The 24,468-nt window shown below is 41.5% G+C and overlaps 1 protein-coding gene across 1 annotated transcript; it reads right to left on the reverse strand.

Moving 5' to 3' along the window:
- Positions 1-2,842: 2,842 nt before the first annotated feature.
- Positions 2,843-18,295, reverse strand: LOC141100095 (uncharacterized). The gene is made up of 9 exons (XM_073588310.1): positions 18,069-18,295; positions 17,151-17,256; positions 14,701-14,785; positions 12,732-13,502; positions 10,783-10,899; positions 6,935-7,000; positions 6,799-6,853; positions 6,264-6,312; positions 2,843-3,043 (listed from the first exon to the last, which is right to left on the reverse strand). The coding sequence occupies exons 2-9, from the start codon at positions 17,239-17,241 to the stop codon at positions 3,027-3,029; spliced, it is 1,251 nt and encodes a 416-aa protein (XP_073444411.1). The 5' UTR covers positions 17,242-17,256; positions 18,069-18,295; the 3' UTR covers positions 2,843-3,026.
- Positions 18,296-24,468: the final 6,173 nt, after the last annotated feature.

A 24,468-nucleotide genomic window follows, 5' to 3' on the forward strand; every position in this document is an offset into this window, starting at 1 on the left:
ACGGATAAGTACAGCAGGCTGTCCACTGTGTAGATCGCCTAACTTTCATCAAGATGGACAAGTCATGGATCTCCAAAGACTTTTGCACCCCAATGGCAGACTGTACAAACTAGGCGATGTTGCATTTTTTGTGTGCTGCATTAAAGTGAATCTGTCACCCCATTTTTCGACTATGAGCTGCCGGCGCCGCCATCAGGGGATTATCTACTGCATTCTGTAATGCTATAAATAAGCCCCCGATGTAACCTGAAAGAGAAGAAAAAGGAGTTACATTATACTCACCGGGGCGCAGTCCAGTCTTGGTCCTATGGGTGGTATGGTACGGCGCCGGACCGGACGGCGACACCCATCGGACCGGACCAAACGCCCAGGTGAGTATAATCTAACTTTTTTCTTATCTTTCAGGTTACATCGGGGGCTTATCTACAGCATTACAGAATGCTGTAGATAAGCCCCTGATGTCGGTGCCGGCAGCTCATAGTCGAAAAATGGGGTGACAGATTCCCTTTAATCTCGCGTAACAGCACTCTGTGATAGCTTTAGTGTGGTTTCTGTGCCTGCTATTGCTGCTGCTGTAGATGTTAACAGAAATTTCTGGAAATGTGAATAGTTATGGTTGGTCTCCTTCTGCTGGGTTGGCTGTAGTGGAAGACGTGTCGGTCCCTATTTTACTATTTCTACTCTCGTGAATTTGATGTCACTTCGGTGGTGTCAGGCCCTCATTTTTTTTTAAATGTGAATGCTTCTGTTTGGGTTTAGATCTGCTGGGTAGGCTGTAGTGGAAGACATGTCAGTTTCTATGATAGTATTTCTACTCTTGTGAAATTGATGCCACTTTGGTGGTGCTTGCCAATAATATTTGGAAATGTGGAGAGTCCTGATTGGGTCTCTCCATCTGCTGGGTTGGCTGTAGTGAAGGAGATATCGATCTCCATGGTTTGTGGAACCACTGTGCCACGGTCCGCAGAGAGCCTGGAGGGGCTTGACTAAGTGAGCACTGGACTGTTCACTAAAGCCTCTGATGGTGAGGTTAGAGTTGGCTCCCGATGAACGCCAAGTGCCATTCCAGTACAGACCAACGGAGGCACAGCAGCTGGACCCAGTAGGACAGATTGGATGGTGCAGCAGGCAGAGTTTTTATCAGAGTGCAGCAGGCAGGATATGCACTAGAGTGCAGAAAGCAAGACATGCACCAGAGTGCAGCAGGCAGGATCTGCACCAGAGTGCAGCAGACAAGATCTGCACCAGAGTGCAGCAGGCAAGATCAGCACCAGAGTGCAGCAGGGACAGGTACGCAACCTTACACAACTAGACTGCAGAACAGGAAGGTTGCTCAGGCACCTCCTGAGTGAGGAGGAAGTAATATATACATAATGTCCCACAGCTATTGGCTGGAGAGGAAATAGCAAGTGCACGTGCTGGCCCGTTAAGAAGGCTGGACACGTGCGCGTGCTCTAAGGACATGGCAGGAGGCCCAGCTGGAAGCTGTGCTGGAAGCAAGCAGAGCCTGGGGAAGGGAAGAACCGACCACAGCGCAGGTGAGTGAAGTGACACGCCGTAGACCCTGCCTGTCAGAGCAGAGATCTGGCGTGGTGCTAACACATTATGCTATATCTACTCTGGTGAAATTGATGCTACTTCTGTGGTGTCAGGCCCTAATTTTTGGAAATGTGAACACTCCTGGTTTGATGTCCATGTGATGGTTTGGCTGTAGTGGAAGAGATGTCGATCCCTATAATACTATTTCTACTCTTTGGATATTGATGCCACTTTGGTGGTGTCTGCCACTAATTTTTGGAAATGTGAACACTCCTGGTTGGGTCTCCTTTATGTGTGTTGCCTGTAGCAGTAGGTCTCCGAGACTGTCAGGCCTCCACTTCCTTGGAGTTAACTACACGTGTTACTGCTGTCCTTAGACAATAGTAGCCTACGAAACTGATATTTGTGCCACCTGAGTGTGGCTGAGGATGAACGCAAGTTGATCTGTTGCATGTGATATCAGGGCTCCCAGCACAACAGGCCTACACTGAGCTCTCATCCACCTCGTCTTACTTTGACGTTCAATTGAAAGCTGTAAATGCTAGCCCAGACCTCGATACCTCATGCATGGCTGATTGCTGCCGTGCCATGCTACAATTTGTACTGTGGGTGAATTGAGGCCACTTTCCTGGTGTCTGCCCCTAATTTGATGTGTTTTAACAGCTTTTGGGGCAATGTGAAGGTGTTGTGCATACATTTGGTTTTGCCTCCCATTAACCTAAATGGCGTTTGGCTATTGACTTAAATGGCATTCGGCTATGTTCGGCGAATATTCAACGAATAAATCGTCGAATATTGCAAATTCGGCGATCGTAATCCGAACTGAACATTGAAATATTTGCTCATCTCTATAGATGATATAACATCCCCCAGAAAAAAGTAGCCTGTCAACAGCATATAAATAATCTGCTTGAGGAAGCCACTTTAAAGGGGTTTCCCATACTTTAAAAATTATTGTGTATGTGTCCCAAGAGAGAAATTCCAAACAAAAAAAAACCTGCACTAAGAACTGTACTCTTTTGGCCCAGTACTGGGCCTCCAAACTGGCCACTTGGTTCATCACCAGTCTCCTGGCATAAAGAATGTCACATGTTGGCTGCTGCTGGTCAGTAGCTGCTGATTGGATGAAGTTGTCACATGACATTATTTGTACCAGGAGACTGGTGGGTGTCCGATTGGCTAGGGTGGTGTGCCGGTACTGGTCCAGGAGATGGGTTCAATTCACGAATCATCAAGCATACATCTAAGCATTCAAGATGTAAATAGATTGAAGTATCGTCACACAAAAACTCAGAGACTGGCGTAAAATTAGTGATTTATTTGATATTTTAATTGATCCTTTTAGAATGTCTTATTGACTTGGGTAAAAAGAAAAGGAGTAAAGATATTTTTACAAATTCACAACTCATGTGTTAAGGATCTAAGCTGTTTCAATTGAAGAGATTTTGGACTCCATCCGGTTTATTTAAAACCCGATTTTCACGTGCTCATTCTTGAACATCAACTGTAAGAAAAATGCCAAAACACTGTGATATCAAGTATAAATATAAACAAAAAACACCACTCTAATAACATATTACAGTGTCACTATTGTTGATAGGGCACTGAAATGCTCAAGAGCTCGGTAGCCGAATCAGGCACGTCGGACATTCGGACATGCTCTATTCGAGTAGTGATCATTATGAAAATGAATGGCAAACTCAAGCATTTTTCCAGAGCGCTCTAGCTCTCTCTCTTTCATGCGGTGCCTGGCTCAGATAATTCAAATAAGCTTCTTATGGGAATCTGAGAATTCAAGCACCACGAGCTACTCGGCACTGCTTGATACTCAATGTAGCTCCAGGAAGCTCGATCAAGTATCGCGCAGTACCGAGCATGATCGCCCATCACTAACTGTCACAGATTGGAAAGAAGCATTGATGTAGCACTCCACAAAGAGTAACGTTCTCCCTTTGTCAGAGATATCTCAACTAGCCAAATCAGATCTCCTGCTTTGTACTAAGGAGGGGCAAACACCTCCAAGCACATGTCTGCAAATGGAGTGTTTAGTTTGGTTTCTTATCCTAAGGGCCCCGTTACACGCATCAATGTCCCAGCGATCCCACCAACGATCTGACGTGGATTGGATCGCTGGGACAAAGTTAGCTGATCGCTGGTGAGCTGTCACATAGACAGCCCCACCAGCGATCAGGACCAGCGAGCAAGCTGGTTTCCAATGTAAACAGCGGGTATCTAAGAGCCACGCGGCTCTTGATTACCCGCTGTTTACCTTGGAAACCAGCGTGCATGCTGGTTTCCAAGGTAAACAGCGGGTAACTAAGAGCCGCGCAGCTCTTAGATACCCGCTGTTTACCTTGGAAACCAGCTCCCAGCGTCGCTGATCACTGGTCTCTCGCTGCCACACACAGTGATGCGCAATGGCCAGCGGGAGACCAACGATCAAAAAACGTCCCAGGACGTTCGAGTGCAAACAGCGATACCCGGCAGGGGGGTCGGTCGCTGATACATGTCACACACAGCGATGTCGCTGGCGAGATCGCTGTGGCGTCACAAAATCAGCGATCTCGCTGGCGATATCGTTGTGTGTGACGGGGCCTTAAGTCATGTGGCAAGGCTCATTAAAGGGTCGATATTGACTTTTAGGATTGCTACATCCAATAAGGGGCACAGAGATATTTATACTTGTTTCTTCTAGGGCACACTACATGAAATCTCTACTTTTCAGTCAAACTGTGCGTTTTTTCAGTGTCTTTTCTGGGGGCGGCCATGTCACTCCACCCCCCCAGAGACTGCTAATCACAGCTCGGCAGCATTGGACATTGATAGACTGTTAGATAAACTGCTGACCTGAAATTGAGAGCATACAGGAGAGATGGATGAAAGTGCATGACCAAGAGAAGCCAGTTGGACTGTAAGAAGAGATTTCTCCCAGTGCGCTTCAGATGAACCAAAATGTGAATATGTCTGCAATGGATTGACGAGGTGCAGAAAAAAAAAGAGGCAGAAATACGGGAGGCAGCTCAGGGATTTTTACAAGGTCTTTAAAATCCTCTATATTACAGTATACCTATAGATATCTTTAGAAATGGTTGAAAATGTTATTGAAGATGATCCTGCAATTAGTATTTATACTAGTGTACATTTTAAGTGCTGTTATATGGCACTAGCTTATATTGAAAGGATGAAGAAGAATCCATCTATGATGCCTTGGAACCTGCACTAGGTATAATAACAGAAAATGTCCTATTCTGCCTGCCAAATCAAATTAATGTTACTCAGTTGTCATGATCAGCATGGGCTTTATTAAAAGTCCAATAAAGCTCTAAAATCAAAACTTTCAGTTTAAGAAAACTTTGGGGACATGTTAAGCTTCATGGAACCAGCCATTTTTTGGGATTTTTATCAATAGCTAGATGAAGAGCCCGGTGCTGCCCGGGCATAGTAACTAACTGTGGTTAGTTATAGCAAATTATAATTATCCTCCATCCCATAGTCTCGTGCCCATATGCCCATCATACATATCCACATATCCACGATCCCATAGGCCCGTGCCCATATACCCATCATACATATCCTCCATCCCATAGTCCCGTGCCCACATACCCATCATACATATCCTCCATCTCATAGTTGAGTGCCCATATACCCATCACATATCCTCCATCCCATAGTCGAGTGCCCATATACCCATCACACATCCTCCATCCCATAGTCCTATGCCCATATACCCATCATACATATCCTCCATCCCATAGTCCAGTGCCCATATACCCATCACACATCCTCCATCCCATAGTCCCGTGCCCATATACAAGTCATACATATCCTCCATCCCATAGTCCAGTGCCCATATACCCATCACACATCCTCCATGCCATAGTCAACCATTATGACATCATAATGAGCGGCGGGGCTTGCAACCTATGATGACATCAGCGTCGCCATGGCAACCGTTATGACATCATAATGAGGGGCGGGGCTTGATACACACACTTTTTCCCCATTATGTAGATAGGGGCAAAATTGTTTGGTGAATTGGAACGCGCGGGGTTAAAATTTCGCCTCACAACATAGCCTAGGACACTCTCGGGGTCCAGACGTGTGACTGTGCCAAATTTTGTGGCTGCAGCTGTGACGGTGCGGATGCCAATCCCGGACATACATACATACTTACATACATACATACATACACACATACATACACACACACATACATACATACACACACACATACATACATACATACATACATTTGAGCTTTATATATTAGATATATGCCATAAATGTCTTGCAGATTATTTTGAGAACGATGACCCCAATGCATGCTATCAGTAATGGAGAGATGGTCATCTGTCTCTATTAATTTATTTGGGAGCTCAGGACATTATCGTGCATGAAATGGGATCCTCTACTATCGGATATTCAGGATGTGCGATTACTCTTCTAAGTGGAACAATCTCTTTAAATTTGTTTCTGGGAAAACAAAGTTAAAACTAAAACTAACACTACTCAGTCACTTAGGTTTCTAGTTGTCAACCACAAGTCTGCCTTGTTCTAAAGTGACGCAATTCTCAATTCTTTGGGCCACTGTACTCTCAAGTATCATTTTTGACAAATTGATAACCCCCACAAAAAAATGTTGTACTTATATCTATTATAGCATTTAACAGGCACTAATCATTTTTCATTATCAAGATAAGATAACATTTATGAATGATCCTTACATAAGCAAAAGGCCATTGCCAGCCAGTATTCCTTCAAGCCCTTTTTTAACTGTAGAAAAATAGAAAGTTATTTCATCAATGAGATGTGAGTATACAATTTTCTTACACTCATAAAACGAAATGAGACTCTGCTATATTCGCTGGCACTACTGTAGTCAAAGCTCCTCCAGGTGTCCAAAATATTATTCCCACTAGGCCATTCCGACTGGCAATGCTCCCAAGCCAAAGGAACCTTGTCCCTTTGAGAGTTTTGCATCACACGCACACTTTCTCAAGGTCACAAAAAAGAACGTGTGATGTGAAACAGCCATAGCCCATGTGCGTTATAGTCTGTGGACAATACTGGCAAAGGATTTTGGTGAGTAAGATACTTGAAGAAGATGTAAACAATTACAGACAACTTTTGAAAATTATTGTTGTGACACAATGAGAGAAGTATCCTTATTTACAACGCTTATCTTTTTGAAATCAGACCCTGTCAAGTCCAGATGAGTCATAAGAGTAGTTATTATTTGTCTACAGGACTAAACCTTACCAGAGATTTTATCTGATCATTTCTTGTGCCGTCACCAGAATCTGACTTCTGATCACTAGAAGAGAAAAAAATGGACGAAATAAATCTGCAATTCTGAGTACCATTACCATGTTAACCCAATATTATCAGTACTTACTTGTTAATTGTTATATTAATTGTAACTGTTTTAAAGGGCATGAGCTCCCGCTTCCTTCTGTTTATCCTACTAGAGAATAATAGGTGAGAAACATGATAAGAGAGATGGAGACTGATGTTGTAGACATGGGTTATCTATATATAACACTACTTCAAGGACTTCCCACGGTTGGTTTTATATTAAGCTCTTCGTGACTAGGAAATTTTTCATTTTTGCCCTTCCATTTTTTCTTCTCTATAAGTTTTATTTTTTAGTTCACATAATCATATGAGGATTTCGATTTTGCGGGACGAGTTGTAGCTTTAAAACCTTTTAATGACCGCCAATACGTCTTTTTACTGACCTGAGATATAAGAGAATAGCATACCCCGACAGGTTACAATCCAGCAGCTGTCGGCTGTCCACTATAGCTGACAACTTGCTGTATCAGCCACGATCAGTGTTGCCGCCGACTATGGTCATTTAACTCCTTAGGTGCTGCTGTATGTATGACTACATCATATAACTGGTTAACAGAGTGTGGGGGCTTCCTCTTTAACCCCATTGGCACCCTGAGATCATGATTTTGTGATCCAGATGTTTGCCATGGCAATTCACAGCCAAATAGTGGCCTTAGAGTCTGCCGGTTACAGTGACCTGTTCAGTAGTTTGTGACATTTAGGTGGTAAAAATACACTTTTTCAATCCTGTCATGCCACTGTACATTAAATCCTGCAACTCACCTGAAGGATAAATAAACTACCTGACAGAAGTTTTCAATATGTCAGGGGGTGCTGTTTTTAAAATGCTATTACTTTTGGAGGTTTTCCAATACATAGGACCTACAAAATAAGCTCAAATGTGGATAGTTCCCTCAAATAAATTTTTTTTGTAAATTTCCTTGAAAAAGCGAAAAATTACTGCTACATTTTTAAACCCTTTGAGACCTTGCCCTTTTTCGTTTTTGCGTTTCTGTTTTTTGCTCCCCTTTTTTATTTTTCCATCAATATGGCCATGTGAGGGCTTGTTTTTTGTGGGACAAGTTGTACTTTTGAATGACATCATTGGTTTTATCATATTGTGTACTGAAAAACAGGAAAAAAATACCAAGTGCGGTGAAATTGCAAAAAAAAGTGCAATTCAACAATGGTTTTTTGGATTTTTTTTACCATGTTCATCAAATGCTAAAACTGTCCTGCCATTATGATTCTCCTGGTAATTATGATTCATAGACACCAAACATGTCTAGGTTCTTTTTTTATTTAAGTGGTGAAAAAAATGTAAAGTTTGTTAAAAGCAAAAATTGCTTCATTTTCCGATATCCGTAGCGTCTCCATTTTTCGTGATCTCAGGTTGGGAGAGGGCTTATTTTTTTTGCATGCCGGGCTGACGTTTTTATTGATACCATTTTGGTGCAGATACGATCTTTTGATCGCCCGTTATTGCCTTTTAATGCAATGTCGCGGCGACCAAAAACCGTAATTCTGGCGTTTTGACTTTTTTTCTCGCTACGCCATTTAGCGATCAGGTTAATCCTTTTTTTATTGATAGATTGGGCGATTCAGAACACGGGGATACCAAATATGTTATGTTTGATTTTTTTTAATTGTTTTATTTTGAATGGGGCAACAGGGGGTGATTTAAACTTTTATTTTTTTATGTTTAATATTTTTTAAAACTTTTTTTTTACTTTTAGCATTCTTCAATAGTCTCCATGGGAGGCTAGAAGCTGCCATAACCTGTATGTAGCAGAACTGCTGACTTGCCATGAGCGCCGACCAAAGGGTGGCGCTCATAGCAGTCCGGCACTGACAACCATAGAGGTCTGCAGGAGACCTCTGGTTGTCATGCCAACCCACCGGTGCCCCTCGATCACTGGTGGGCAGATTTCCGGCCCGATGGCCGAAAGCGTGCATTAAATGCCGCTGTCAGAGTTTGACAGTGGCACTTAACGAGTCAATACCCGTGACTAGATCGCGATTCCAGATGTTGACTCTATTACATGCTGATCGCAGGGAGGCAGGAGCCAATGGGTTGTCAGTGCAATATCAGCTAAGGACCAGCTGAAGGCCTCTCTGGCTGCAATATTAGTCCTTATGGCAATATATATAAGAAAAAATAAAATTACCCAAGTCCCCTAAGAGAAGTAAAAAATAAAAAGACTTTTAAAAATACAAAGAAAAAAAATTACAAAAATTCAAATCGTCCTTTTTACCCCCATGTAATAATGAAATAATCTAAGTAGATTTGGTAACATCACATCCATAAACGTCATGTTTATGCTTGTCATCCCCTGAGGAAGAAGTAGTCCTTACTTCGAAACGCGTTGGGAATTAATGATTAATCTTTCACCGTAAGTGGGATTCTGTATTTTGTCAGGCAGCGCATGGAAGTCCATAAATTATTTCCATAAGAATTGATGTATCAGCGGTCACTCGGTTTGACCTTTGGACGTGCAGCAGCTGACTACGAATCCTATGTGCTTGATCTCTCCTACAAATAGGTGAGTGAATTTCTTTTAATATTAACTCGGATAAGACCCTATTGCGCTTTTCTGTTCCTTTAGTATATTGCACAAAAACAACTCCTGCCGCAGGACCATCGAAAAATGAAAATGTCAACACAAACTATATATTTTTATTTCTATCTTTTTTTCACCACTTTACATAAAAATAAAAAAAAATTGGTATCACCGTAATCGTACAGACCTGAGAAATTGTGTTGTCAGGTCACTTTTACTATATAATGAACACTGTAAAAAAAATAAAACACAAAAAAAAATGTGTTCACCATTTCAACACACTTAGATATTTTCCCCCCTTTTTCAGTACATTGTACTATGAAATGAATACTGTCATTTAACCCCTTAGTGACGGGGCGAGCCAAATTTTGTAAATCTGACCAGTGTCACTTTATGTGGTGATAACTCTGGAGTGCTTCAACAAATCCCAGTGATTTTGAGATTGTTTTTAGTGGCATATTATAATTTATGATAATGGTAAATGTTGGTCGATATGTTTTGTGTTTATTTATAAAAAATATCAGAAATTTGACAAAAATGTAAAAAAAAATGCAATTTTCAAACTTTGAATGATTATCCCTTTAAGGTCAGGATCACACTACCGTGTGTGATGCGAGAAACTCGCACGAGTCTCTCGCATCAACACCCGGTGCTTCTGCCGGCACTCAGGACCGGAATGTGCGGCTGCATAGAAATATATGCAGCTGCAGCTCTGGTCCTGAGTGTCGGCGGCAGCACCGGGTGTTGATGCGAGAGACTCGTGCGAGTTTCTCGCATCACACATGGTAGTGTGATCCCGGCCTGATCCAGATAGTCATACCACAGAAAAACATTAATAAATAACATTTCCCACATGTCTCCTTTACATCAGAACCATTTGTAAAATGTTATTTTATGTTGTTAGCCTTTTAGGAGGTTTAACCCCTTTGCGAACTGCGCCATACTAGTACTGTGCAAGTTGCTTCCCTCCCTTTGATGTGGGCTTCGGCGGTGAGCCCACATCTTTCCCGATACATGTCAGCTGTTTTGAACAGCTGAAAAGTGCCCTTAACAACCCCGGGCCCTGGAATGGTGAGGGCTCAGCTCCGTAGTAGCGGCATCTGACACGTGATGTACTAATTGGTTGTACATCGGGAAGGGGTTTACTTCATTATTAAATATTTTATTAGTCATCTTCAATGAACAATGGTAAATTTGACTTTGCCAATATTACTGATTGTTCTTGTAAAAAAGCTTTACCTACAGTCAAGTACCATAATTTAAAAGAAGAGAAATATTGAGGAGTCCCTCCACAACTTAAAATTGTGTATTGAGTGTTTTTCAGACTGTGTTAATAAAGTAAACTCACATAGGTCCTGTAAATTCTGAGAGTGTTCCTGAATTCACATCCACTATGAAGGAATACTTGGCTGAATAGTGCTCATCACTCCCAGTTTCTAAATGTGAGTCATCAGATAGTTCTGACCTGTGGATTCAAAATTGTTTAGAAAATTTTTTAAAATGTTTAAAATTTTACATTTTAATAAAAATTAGTGATAAACCATAGTGATCTACCAGAAAGGGAGAATCGTAGCTCTATCTTATACCATAGCCAGGACCCTAATATGTAATATAATAAAATCCTAGGCCATGTTCACACATCGTGTTTTTGCTGCATTTTTATGTAAATTTTAAGCTGTGTTTTACAGTATCAGCAAAATCTAGGATATTTCAGAAAACTTGTGCACACACATTGCATTTCTTTTCCTGACTGATTTGGAAAACTGCTGTGTTTTTGAAACTGCAATATCTCACTTCTTTCAGCGTTTTTGCAGCATTTTTTCACCCATAGAAAGCAAAGAGTAAGTGAAAAAATCCAGTAAAAAACACAGGTATCAGGTTTTGCTGCATTTTTTTTCAGTGAAAAAAAGCAGGAACATCAGGATGTGAAACCCATTTATTTTTGTGATTTTCCCAAATGTAAACCATAATGTCTTGATCTCCTCACATTAGCATGGCATTTGGGATTAGCACAGTTTAATTATCTTAGGCTGGTTTCACACTAGTGTTGGTGTACGCAGCATAGGGCTGCATACTTCTTTGTACACATCATTACTTTGTACACATCACTAAGGCTGGTTTCACACTAGCGTTTGTGTATGCAGCTTAGGGGCTGTGTACTTCTTTCCTTAAGATCTGCATAGATCCGCATGCACCTTGTGTACCTATATTTAACACTGGGTACGCAGGGACATGCGTTGTTTGCGGATGCGTCCCCGTGCGTCGTTTTGACATGCCCGCCGAACACAAGGGGATGCAACATGTTGCGTTTGATGGGCACATCAAAACGAAGCAAGGGAACCTAACCACATACAACGCATGCCCCTGCGTACCCAGTGTTAAATATAGCTATACAAGACGCATGCGGATCTATGCAGATCTTAAGGAAAGAAGTACACAGCCCTTAAGCTGCATACACAAACACTAATGTGAAACCAGTAAACATTGGCCCACCAAGGTGTGAAATTGAACAATGCCTGTGGCCCACCAAAGTGTAAAAGTAAACAGTGTCCTACAAACTCAATGCTCTGTCCATGTCTTAGGTAAACTATTCCTGAGCAATTCACCTCCCCCCTACTATTACATTTGTAATTGTGTATATTTTCATTAACTCATGTGAACTTTTTTGTTCAGAATAGTTGCTATTTTTTCAGACATAAAAATCTTTTCTAGTAAATAATTTGATCAAATTACCCTTTTTTCAAAAATGGTTTCATGATTTCACATATATCTTGCATTGCTGACCTGTGGTCATGCTTCTGTGGTGGAAGCAAAGAAAAACTTTGGGATCCTGAAAAACGCAGCAAAACCTGCTTTTTGTAAAAAGCTTATTTACTGCCAAGATTGCAGGTTTTGCCAGTAAAAAAAAAACACAGCAAAAACACAAAGTGTGACCATAGCCCTATTGTAGTTTCATGGTTTTAAAGTTGAAACAAGACACAAGTCCATTAACCTCAACCTATAGCCTAACATGTTGATACAGAGAAAGGTGAAAATCCCTCAATGCAGATGCTAATTGCCCCATAATGGGGGAAAAATTCCTTCCCAACTTCACATCAAACTAGTTCCATGGGCAATGTTTTATCAGAGAATCTAGTGCCCATAGAGTGTAATATTATATTTTTCAAGAATGGCATCCAGGCCCTCCGTGACCTTTTTCAGTAAGTCTACAATTACATCATGCAGAAGAGAGTTCCATATTCTCTCTGCTTGTTTGTATTCAAAGGTAACAAAAATATAGAATTCAGTTTTACTTACTGTTCTTGTCCAATATTAGTTTGCTCTTGTCCAAGATCCACATCATGCACTTGTTCAATACCTTGTTGCAGTTGTTCAAAATCTATACTTCCTAGCATGTCTTCAATATATTTATCTTGCATTGATCCAATATCGTGAGCTGTTTGCTGTTGTCCGATAGTCACTTGCTGTTGTCCAATGTCCCCAACCTCTTGCTGCTGTCCAATAGACACTTGCTGTTGTCCAATGTCCCCATCTTCTTGCTGCTGTCTGATAGGCACTTGCTGTTGTACAATGTCCCAATCTTCTTCCTGTTGCCCGATATCCACTTGCTGTTGTCCAATGTCCCAATCTTCTTCCTGTTGCCCGATATCCACTTGCTGTTGTCCAATGTCCCAATCTTCTTCCTGTTGCCCGATATCCACTTGTTGTTGTCCAATGTCCCAATCTTCTTCCTGTTGCCCGATATCCACTTGTTGTCCAATGTCCCAATCTTCTTCCTGTTGCCCAATATCCATTTGCTGTTGTCCAATGTCCCCATCTTCTTGCTGTTGCCCGATATCAACTTGTTGTTGTCCAATGTCCCCAAATTCTTGCTGTTGTCCAGAATATATTATTCTTTGCTGCTCTTCATCACTTGTTCGTTGGTCTTCCGCATCATCACTTTCACCCATTTCTGTAATGTGTACATTTCCACTATACACCATACTGATTTCTATTTGTCCAGGTTGTGGAGATTCATCCTGAACATGGACTGTGCAGTCCTCTTTACTCAATTGCCGTAATATTAATCTGTAATATACAATAGGTTTCATAGATTGTCATTGTTAATTCTATGATAGAAAGCGATGCTGACAGTAAAATAATTCAGATTTCTAATGTTGTCAGGGGTAATTTAAAGGGCTTATCCAATACTCAGGCAACCCCTTCTCAATCAGTATGAAATAATAACACTTATACTCGCCTCCAGTGCTGGCACCATTTCAGCAATATCGGCACTGAGTCTCCCAGGGCTCATGTAACATTACGTCACGTGATCCATGTGGCCAAACAGCCGCTTCACTGTCCCCTCCTTTCGATAAACCATACATCCAGAGCGAGTGAGAGATCGACCATATTGATTGTTTCATCCAAATGTCAATAATGTCCGAAGGAGTGGCGAGTGAAGAGGCCGCTAATTGGTCGCATGGATAGTTTCACATAACAATATCAGGGGAGCCCTGGGAAATCCAATGCCGACACCCTGGAAATGCGTCAGCAGTGAAGTTGAGTATAGGTTTTTTTTTACAAGCGAGAAACATCTTGATTGAGAAGGGGTTTTCCAAGTAGTGGACAACCCTTTAACCAATTTGTGTCAGCAGGCTTGGACTGGCTAACAGGGGAATAGGTGTATACCCTAGTGGGCCCCTGTACTGGAGTGGACATCCACTCTAATATAACAGCAGTGTTTGGCTCAGTATACTTAGTGCAACAAGTACAGATAAGGCAGCATCTGATCATTCATTTAACAAACTATCCACTTCATTATTATATACAGGCATAGGCAAGTTTGTGAACAAGGGTCAGCTAATATTGCATGTTGCTCAACAGTGGGTCGCCAGAATCAATGTCACTGGTGGACACTTGGGAATTGGGATCCAAGTCCGACACTATTCAGGCTTAGAACAAGAAGGCTCTGGTCTCACAAAACAAACCTGCCATCATTTCTGCAGATAATGGATCTGAACCAGCAAAGCATCAACCTAGCAAAAATTATTTTTCAGTAGACATTGCAGACAAGACAAATTAAGAGAGTTATTGCTCTTTTTAACTGTAGACTATATTAGCTGTACATTTAATGTTTTGGTGTTACACAGATTGGGTCATACATTTACATTTCTGGGTGTCAGGGGTGGAATAAAAAAAAAGTTCTTTACAAACTGCAATCTTCCTAATAAAGTGTCGATAATTTTGTCTTGTCAGATATCTAAGATGCAGACCTCATACCTACCTAAGTTTTTGACCATTACCAATTTCAAGAGTATTTTTGGTCACAGAATCTAAAAAGTCTTCTATTACGTTATTTGCACATGGACCTATAATAAATAGAAAACAAGGCAGTATTAATTCACCAGTAAGGCTGGCCATTCACCTACATTAAGATCCCGGTGTGGCCAGAGTCCTGAATCTGAATCACTGGTCCGGGTGTGGTCAGTGTCCTGAACCAGAATCACTGGTCCCGGTGTGGTCAGTTCATGAACCAGAATCCCTGGTCCCGATGTGGCTAGGTCCTGGACCCAAATCCCTGGTCCCGGTACGGCAGTGCCTGAATGTTGTCCCCTAGTGCCGGTGTGGTCAGAGCCCTGAACCTCATCATCTGGTCCTGGTGTGGCCCGTGTCCTGAACCTCGTCACTGGTCCCAGTGCTACCAGTGTCCTGTTCCCGAAGTCCCCTGGTCCCAGTGCTGCAAGTCCTGAACATTGTCCCCCAGTCAATGTGCAACCAGTACCTGATACAGTATCCTAGACCAGTGTGTCTAAACATAGTCCTAGTCCGTTTCAGGGAACCAGACCCATGGGGTAAGCAGCTACAGAACCGGGATCTGCCCAAGAGTGGTACCTGGAGGCTACCTGCAGCCCAGTCTCCACCATGAGCAGCTCCAGTGAACACTTGGTATCCATTTAGCTACGCCCCTTACTAGGCAGGCCCAGTCCTGTGGCACAGTAGGTTCAAAATCCACTTGTGCCCCCATTGGGCGTAACAAAAAAGACAGCACAAGTGTGGGGGTAGAATGCTTTCTCAAGAAATCGAAAACCTTTTTTTTACCTTTAAAGAAACCCTCCCATGAAAGTTTTTAGTCTCTTAATATATTGCAATCATCATGTTATATAGCACTGTATACTTACAATTGCTAATATTGGCTTTCTACCCAGCTAATTCTGCTACATAAGATGATGATTTCAATATGTTAAGAGAATATAAACTGATGAGAGGGCTTATTTAGGAACCTACTAGTAACCATAAACAGTTAATTATACTGCTAGAGCTTTCCTTACACCCAGCCATTTTCTTTTATAAGTGTTTTACGTGGTAAGTTGGCTCCAATTCAAAATTATTAAAGTTATCCACCTCAAAATATCAACACACCTTCATCATATATTCTCTGAATTCACCCTCCCTGATTTATATAATTCATGCTTAATTATCCACCCATTTATTAGCACAAATGCTCAGTTGTATTGTCAACCCTTGGACTCCACCTTGTTTTCTTTCCAGCCTTATTAATACCCACACAATGCTGTGCACCTTCTTGTCTCTGCCACGATCTGATCGAACCCAGCACACTAATAACTTTCAGCACTGATATCATGTTTCCTACACATTACCAGCACTTTAACTATAATGTGACACAAAAATTCTATGTCTAATCACCCTGGCCCTCAACAACGTTCTACTCTTTATTAAGTTTGTGAATGCTAAAACTTCTGGAATTCAGTAGTCACTCATTCTCTTTATTCACTTTTACCAGTTTCTTGTGTCTACCATTCTTATTCACCATGATCAATGTATGATAATCCTCATTTCATTAAAAACAACATCTCCTTGTACTCAGCAACAACCTACATCTTATACGTTTACCGACTGTCTACATCCCCCATCAGTGTCTCTAACTAAGGCCGGGGTCACACTAACCAACGCAAAATACGGTCAGTAGTTTACATGCGTAATACGGATCAATTGCCCCTAAATAGTGCTCCGTATGTCATCCGTAAGCAAGGTGTGGTCGCGTATTTTGCGCATGTCAGCATCCGTATGTAATCCGTATGGCATCCGTATGGCGAGATTTTCTCGCAGGCTTGCAAAATGGACATATAATGGAGCCCTATGACAGTTTTAATAAAGAAATGAAAGAATAGATATAGACACATAGAATGCATATATATATATATATGTATTCTATGTGTCTATATCTATTCTTTCATTTCTTTATTAAAACTGTCAGTGTGATTTTACTGTATAGCGCACTGAATTGCCGGCTTTGCTAAAAGACACCGGGTGCGTATTTCTCGCAAGTCACATGTGTGGTCCGTGTGTAATCCGTATTTTTTGCGCACCCATAGACTTGCATTGGCGTACTACGGCCGTAGTACGCTGATAATTGCAGCATGCTGCGATTGGCATGGACCGTAGAATATGGACGAGAAATATACGTCTGATGAGAGCTGCCCCATAGAGAATCATTTGTCCGTGTCTAATGCGTGCTTTTAGCGCCTCTCACTCGGCCGTATTCCTCGCCAGTGTGACCCCGGCCTTACGGTACCTCTTCCTTGTTATGTATTGATTTTTTGGATTCCATTACAGTAATTAAAAAGCACATTGTATTTTTCATCACAGTATGTAATACAGCCAGACGAGGTTATAATAGTTGCTCCTACTACTAAGATTTGACAGAATACTCACATTGTTCCAGCTTCTCAATGTCCCATCGCTGACCATTGATGGTTTGGAGGAAGACTCCAATGACCGTAACAAAATATAACATTTTCCACATTTTTATCAAGATAATCTGTGTGTGACAAAGTATATAGTTGGATTTTGTACTTCTATATCTCTCTGTAGTGTATGGTGCATCACATTATTGGTAGTAAGAGCTTTTCATCCCATACACAATGGTTCAATGATTATGAAGTAGAAGTGCCCCCAAAGTCCCCAGACCTCAACCCAATTAAACACTTGTGGGTAGAATTGAAGAAAAAAATGTATACGTGCCCAAGTGAGTCGAACAGTATGCATCAAGATTGGAAACGTGTAGAAGATACCTGAGATCATATTTTGGTCAACACATGTTTGAATCTGATCGAGAGCATGCCCAGAAAGATTCAGGCAATGTTGAAAGCCAAAGGTGGATTTACAAAATACTAGCAAAATAATAAAAATTAACACTTAGATCTTTAGGAACAAAACAGTAACAATGCAGTGACATGACAAGAATCTGTATAACTTATCATGTGCTAAATAGTGTCAAGCCGAATTTAAGAATGAGATATCCAAGATGATTGTCTATAAAATGATGGCAACCTCAAGTTCAAAGCTTAAGTGGATAATGAGATATGGAGCCTGAAATAAAAAATGTAAAAACATAAAAGCATTGTTACCCTTTTGCTCTTCACTGTACATATTAATGGGTGGATGTACGTTCGTCTTTTATGTTTTGCGATTAAATACTTTTTATACAATATATCTAATAATAAAATACAGTTTTAGCTAAAGCCTTTATTTTTGTTATTGTACATTATATATATATATACTGTGGTATGCTATGCAAGTGTCCATATATATATTTGATAAAAGCAAAATGTAAAGAAAAATTTGACTTACCTTAATCTCTACAGACAAAGGAGACAAGTAAGGCTTGTTGGTTGGAGGTGTAAAAGTCCTGTCCAAGAACAAGAAGAAGCAGAGAAGAGAAGCTATAATATAGTCTAAATCTTGGCTGATAGGCAAATGAGATCTAGGCGGATCCTGAGTAACAGGTGGAGCATTTTGGGCTTCTATCCAAACCTCATAACTTTTACTCTTTAAGGCTATGAGTAGTATGTCTATGAAGGTGTCTTGCTCTCCAAGCTTCTAAACTAACAAAACCTAAGATTTAAGCAAAATAAATATATACCCTGCTGTAACGAAGTTAAAAAAAAACAATAGTGCATAGAAATAACATAGGGAACTTAGTAAACACTGTTTTTGATTAAAAAAAAGCATAAAAGCCATCTCACCAGTGCCAAGGTGTACCCAATCAGGACATCCTAGCCTCTAGTACTTTTTAATGGCCATTGTGACCATGCTCCTACATGTTGCATGTACATTAACTTATACTTAGTTTCTTTCAGTTAAGTTTCTAAACTGGACTCAAGGTTTAGAAGCATTTCTTAAGAGTAAATAATTGAAATTGGACCAAAAGACCCATAATAAATTCCTAATGAAATTAGAAAGTATTAAAGGGTTCCTATAAGGATAGATACCTACAAATTACGGTAAAGCCATAAATTCCAAAATGTGATAAACAATCATACTGTATTGAAAACAAATATGCAAACTTTATTAAATGCAAAAAAACAAAAACAAAATGACAAGCAAGGACAAACTATTATAACCCCAAAAAGACATTGTGCCTACAAAGGTAAGTCTCACAATGGCACTATGTAATATCAATCGGCAAGCATCAAATATCACAGTAAAGCAATAGGGGGTACAATGAAGGAAACTACACATAAACCAATAAACAATCATGAGATGGGAATCAAAAATACATGATTATAGTAAAAATTAATAATTCAAATAATGAATGTATTCAGTCTGACCACATAAGGCAGTGTTCCCCAACTCCAGTCCTCAAGAGCCACCAACAGGTCATGTTTTCTGGATTTCCTTAGTGTTTCCCAGGTGATGGATTTATCACCTGTACAGTACTAAGGAAATCCTGAAAACATGATCTCATGGTGGCTCTTGAAGACTGGAGTTGTGGAACACTGATATAAAGATTAGCTGGCCAACTAATAAAGCTCCTACCAGGACAGAAAGTCAAGAAAGACAATTAGGGCTCATACTCATATGCAAGAAACTCAGACGAATCTCGCAAGTCAATACCCGGCACTGCCGCCAGCACTTGGATTGGAGTGTTCAGCTGCACAGAAATACATGCAGCTGAAAGCTCTGATCCGAGTGCCAGCAGCAGTGCTGGATATTGATGTACAAGTCTTGTCCGAGTTTCTCGCTTGTGAGCATGAGTCCTTAGAGAAGTATCCGCCACACGCCATAATAGGTAACCCAAGTGACTCACATTGCCCAGTACCCTGAAGCGCGTTTCGCATATTGCTTTGCCAGCCTATGCAGCAGCTATGGGGCTTCTAGAGAGAAGAAAGAAAAAGCCCCAAATTCTTGTATTGGTACATATAGAGCTGCTCCACCAGCAGAAGTAATACAAAATATCATCAATCTGCAGTTGTACTTGATGCTTTATTGACCTTAAACAGAAAATATGCTTCTGGATCTCATGCCACACGTAGTCACTTCATTTAATGAAGAGCCTATGTTGAAACCCATCCATTCATTATTATGCTGTTTTGCTGCTTTGTGTTTAGTAAAGATATGGATTTGCTTGTGCTGTGTTCTGGATCCACGTCTTCATGAATTCCAACCAGAGAAGTAGCTAGGGTTTTGGTTCAGGGAGGGCGAAACTTCTGAGTGGGCCACTAACCAGGTAACCTTGATTACAACTTGGTGACGCACCCTAATAGTGGAGGAGAACCTCAGCAGATGACTGCGCTGTTACTGAAAATAATCTCTATACAAAAAACAACACTGATATTACCGCCATATGGTCAGTGGTAGATACCAGTCCTACAGAACATATAAGAGATCACAGCACAGTTATAAATGGTGACTTACAGAGGACGTTCTTTCTGAAGGAGTCGTTCACTTTTCGTGTCTTTTCCATCTGGCCCAGACCGACATGACAACTTCTTCCAGTCAGCACTCGGCTGCAGAGATTACAACAAAGACACATTTCACTTCTCACATTTTCAGCACCATCCTCATTGGGACTCTTCCCAACCTGCACAAACTCCTTATCCTGCTGATAACTCAATACTGAGCCGCTGCTGCCATATGTGTCCTTATTACTGCACCTGCTGTGTGGTTCTGTGTGACCTCTAGCTAGTAAAACAAAGCTCTAGAATATAGTAATGCCAGGTGCAAGTACCCTAGAAAACAGTGCTCACATTTTATCCCCTAGAAAGTAATATTGCCCTGTGTGCCCCTTTGATAGTCATAGTAACCTGAGCTGCCCTATAACAATAAGTGCCCACTTTACATTTAATAATGTCCTGAGTCTCACCCCTTTAAAGCTTCCCTCTACACAGTATGATGCTCTCTTATACAGTCTATTTACCCCTCACTGTATATATACTGACCCTTTAGTATCCCCAAACTGTTTGCTAGCTCTAGCACTAATCTCCACACTGTATGATGCCCCCTAGATAACCTCCATATAGTACAATGCACCAGACAATCCTCAATATAGTATAATGCACTCCTCATAGGCCTCCATATAGTATAATGCACTCCCCACAGGCAGACTATATAGTATAATGCACCTCCCATAGGCAGACTGTATATAGTACAATTCACTCCCCATAGGCAGCCTCTATAGTATAATGCAGCCCCTAATATAATGCACCATCATAGGCAGCCTCTATAGTATAATGCAGCCCCTAATATAATGAACCCCCATAGGCAGACTCTATAGTATAATGCAGCCCCAACATAATGCACCCCCATAGGCAGACTCTATAGTATAATGCAGCCCCTAATATAATGCACCCCCATAGGCAGCCTCTATAGTATAATGCAGCCCCCAACATAATGCACCCCTGTAGGCAGCCTGTATAGTATAATGCAGCCCCCATAGGCAGCCTCTATAGTATAATGCAGCCTCTAATATAATGCACCCCATAGGCAGACTCTATAGTATAATGCAATCTCTTATATATTGCACCCCCATAGGCAGCCTCTATTGTATATTGCACTCCCATAGGCAGCCTGTATAGTATAATGCACTCCCCATTTTCAGTCTGTATAGTATAATGCACCCCCATAGGCAGCCTGTATAGTATATTGCACCCCCATAGGCAGCCTGTATAATGTAATGCACCCCCATAGGCAGCCTGTATAATGTAATGCACCCCCATAGGCAGCCTCTATAGTATAATGCAACCCCTAATATGTTGCACCCCTATTGGCAGCCTCTATTGTACAGTATATTGCACCCCCATAGGCAGCCGGTATAGTATATTGCACCTCCATAGGCCTGTATAATATAATGCACCCCCATAGGCAGCCTGTATAATGTAATGCATCCCAATAGGCAGCCTGTATAATGAAATGCACCCCCATAGAAAGCCTGTATAATGTAATGCACCCCCATAGGCAGCAGCGTGTATAATGTAATGCACCGCCATAGGCAGCCTGTATAGTATAATGCACCCCTATAGGCCTGTATAGTATAATGCACCCCGATAGGCAGCCTGTATAATGTAATGCACCCCATAGGCAGCCTGTATAGCATAATGCAGCCTCATAAAAAAATAAATCCAATACTCACATCTCTTTCTCCTGGTTCCTGCGCTGCTCTGAGAACCGGCACATCTCCAGACTGCGGGCGCCGAGTAGTGACGTCATCGTGACCCCCTGTCAGTGCCGGCATTGGTAACGTCAGACATTGAGAGGGGGATGATGGGAGAGGGAGCGTGACGCTCCTTCTCTCATCAGTGCGGTCAGCTGTATCGGCGTCGATACAGTTGACCCTGCGATGACGGGCAGGGGGCCCCACTGCTGGCCCCGGGCCCACCCCACCTGCTCAGTGACCCCATAGCGGCTGGGGGCAGACCATGCTCTGCCGAAGTGTAACTGTATCAGCGCTCTGCAGTTACGAGTGCGGGGCCCTGTGCGACTGCCCCCTCTGCCCCCACGGTAGCTATGCTACTGATTCCAACTTATGACTGTCTAAGTATGGAAAATCACTCTTGAACCTCAAAACATATATTTATAATTGCAGCCGTATAAGCTTTCTTTCCTCAGGACAACACAAGCAAAAAGAGGGTGAATGAAGCATGCTTTGGTAAAAATGAGACACAAGACGCCTCTTGGTGAGATCCCTCAGCCAGTCAGATGCAAATTTAGGACCTAAGCCTGAAAAAAGCGCCCCAAATAAATGAACAAATGTTCCAATTCAAGCTGTTCAATCTGATTTCAAAAGAAGATAAAATTACAAGATAGAACTTTTTCTGCAAAATATGTAGAAATTGTAATCAAGCGCTCCCATCTGCCTGGTGTATCATAGGGTGGAGACTAAAGATGATGAGAACTCTTCTTTCAGGAATAACTTGTTATTTGTGTTTCTGTTGGTATAGCTCCAGACTTCTTTTTAGGTACAAAGATTGAGACACCAATCTTAACCCCTGCCAAAATGATTTAAAATGTTTGCATTTTTGTTTTTTTCTCCCCTTCTTCCAAAATCCATAGCTCTTTCATTTTATTTTTATTTCTGTCGACATATCTAAGGCTTTTTTATTTGCAGGCTGAGTTGTAATTTGATTATAATTTATTTTTTATCATACAGTGTATTGGAAAATATATTCCTAGTGTGACAAAAATGCTGAAAAAACAGAGATTAGGCCCTTTTTTTGGGGGGGGTTGGTTATTTTGCACTTCTGGGGTTTGTTTTTCAGATCTTGGTTTCACAGAATTCAGCGCACCTTATACAGTTGTGGCCAAAAGTATTGACACCCCTGCAATTCTGTCAGATAATACTCAGTTTCTTCCTGAAAATGATTGCAAACACAAATTCTTTGGTATTATTATCTTCATTTAATTTGTCTTAAATGAAAAAACACAAAAAGAATTGTCCTAAAGCCAAATTGGATATAATTCCACACCAAACATAAAAAAGAGGGTGGACAAAAGTATTGGCACTGTTCGAAAAATCATGTGATGCTTCTCTAATTTGTGTAATTAACAGCACCTGTAACTTACCTGTGGCACCTAACAGGTGTTGGCAATAACTAAATCACACTTGCAGCAAGTTGACATGGATTAAAGTTGACTCAACCTCTGTCCTGTGTCCTTGTGTGTACCACATTGAGCATGGAGAAAAGAAAGAAGACCAAAGAACTGTCTGAGGACTTGCGAAACCAAATTGTGAGGAAGCATGAGCAATCTCAAGGCTACAAGTCCATCTCCAAAGACCAGAATATTCCTGTGTCTACCGTGCGCAGTGTCATCAAGAAGATTAAAGCCCATGGCACTGTGGCTAACCTCCCTAGATGTGGACGGAAAAGAAAAATTGACAAGAGATTTCAACGCAAGATTGTGCGGATGTTGGATAAAGAACCTCGACTAACATCCAAACAAGTTCAAGCTGCCCTGCAGTCCAAGGGTACGACAGTGTCAACCCGTACTATCCGTCGGCGTCTGAATGAAAAGGGACTGTATGGTAGGGGACCCAGGAAGACCCCACTTCTTACCCCGAGACATAAAAAAGCCAGGCTGGAGTTTGCCAAAACTTACCTGAAAAAGCCTAAAACGTTTTGGAAGAATGTTCTCTGGTCAGATGAGACAAAAGTAGAGCTTTTTGGGCAAAGGCATCAACATAGAGTTTACAGGAGAAAAAAAGAGGCATTCAAAGAAAAGAACACGGTCCCTACAGTCAAACATGGCGGACGTTCCCTGATGTTTTGGGGTTGCTTTGCTGCCTCTGGCACTGGACTGCTTGACCGTGTGCATGGCATTATGAAGTCAGAAGACTACCAACAAATTTTGCAGCATAATGTAGGGCCCAGTGTGAGAAAGCTGGGTCTCCCTCAGAGGTCATGGGTCTTCCAGCAGGACAATGACCCAAAACACACTTCAAAAAGCACTAGAAAATGGTTTGAGAGAAAGCACTGGAGACTTCTAAGGTGGCCAGCAATGAGTCCAGACCTGAATCCCATAGAACACCTGTGGAGAGATCTAAAAATGGCAGTTTGGAGAAGGCACCCTTCAAATATCAGGGACCTGGAGCAGTTTGCCAAAGAAGAATGGTCTAAAATTCCAGCAGAGCATTGTAAGAAACTCATTGATGGTTACCGGAAGCGGTTGGTCGCAGTTATTTTGGCTAGAGGTTGTGCAATCAAGTATTAGGCTGAGGGTGCCAATACTTTTGTCTGGCCCATTTTTGGAGTTG

The sequence above is a fragment of the Dendrobates tinctorius genome, unplaced genomic scaffold (assembly GCF_039654945.1).
Source record: "Dendrobates tinctorius isolate UK_male_01 unplaced genomic scaffold, ASM3965494v1 ptg000103l, whole genome shotgun sequence".
Taxonomy (NCBI): Eukaryota; Metazoa; Chordata; class Amphibia; order Anura; family Dendrobatidae; genus Dendrobates; species Dendrobates tinctorius.

Bases quoted from the DNA above. Each gene is read 5' to 3' on its own strand.
- LOC141100095 (XM_073588310.1), bottom strand. From the start codon at position 17,241: ATGTGGAAAATGTTATATTTTGTTACGGTCATTGGAGTCTTCCTCCAA. The intron at 6,854-6,934 runs GTAAGTACTGAT...TTTCTCTTCTAG, and splicing joins ATTAATATAACAATTAACAA to TGATCAGAAGTCAGATTCTG. The intron at 6,313-6,798 runs GTAAGGTTTAGT...ATTTTTCTACAG, and splicing joins ATGATCAGATAAAATCTCTG to TTAAAAAAGGGCTTGAAGGA.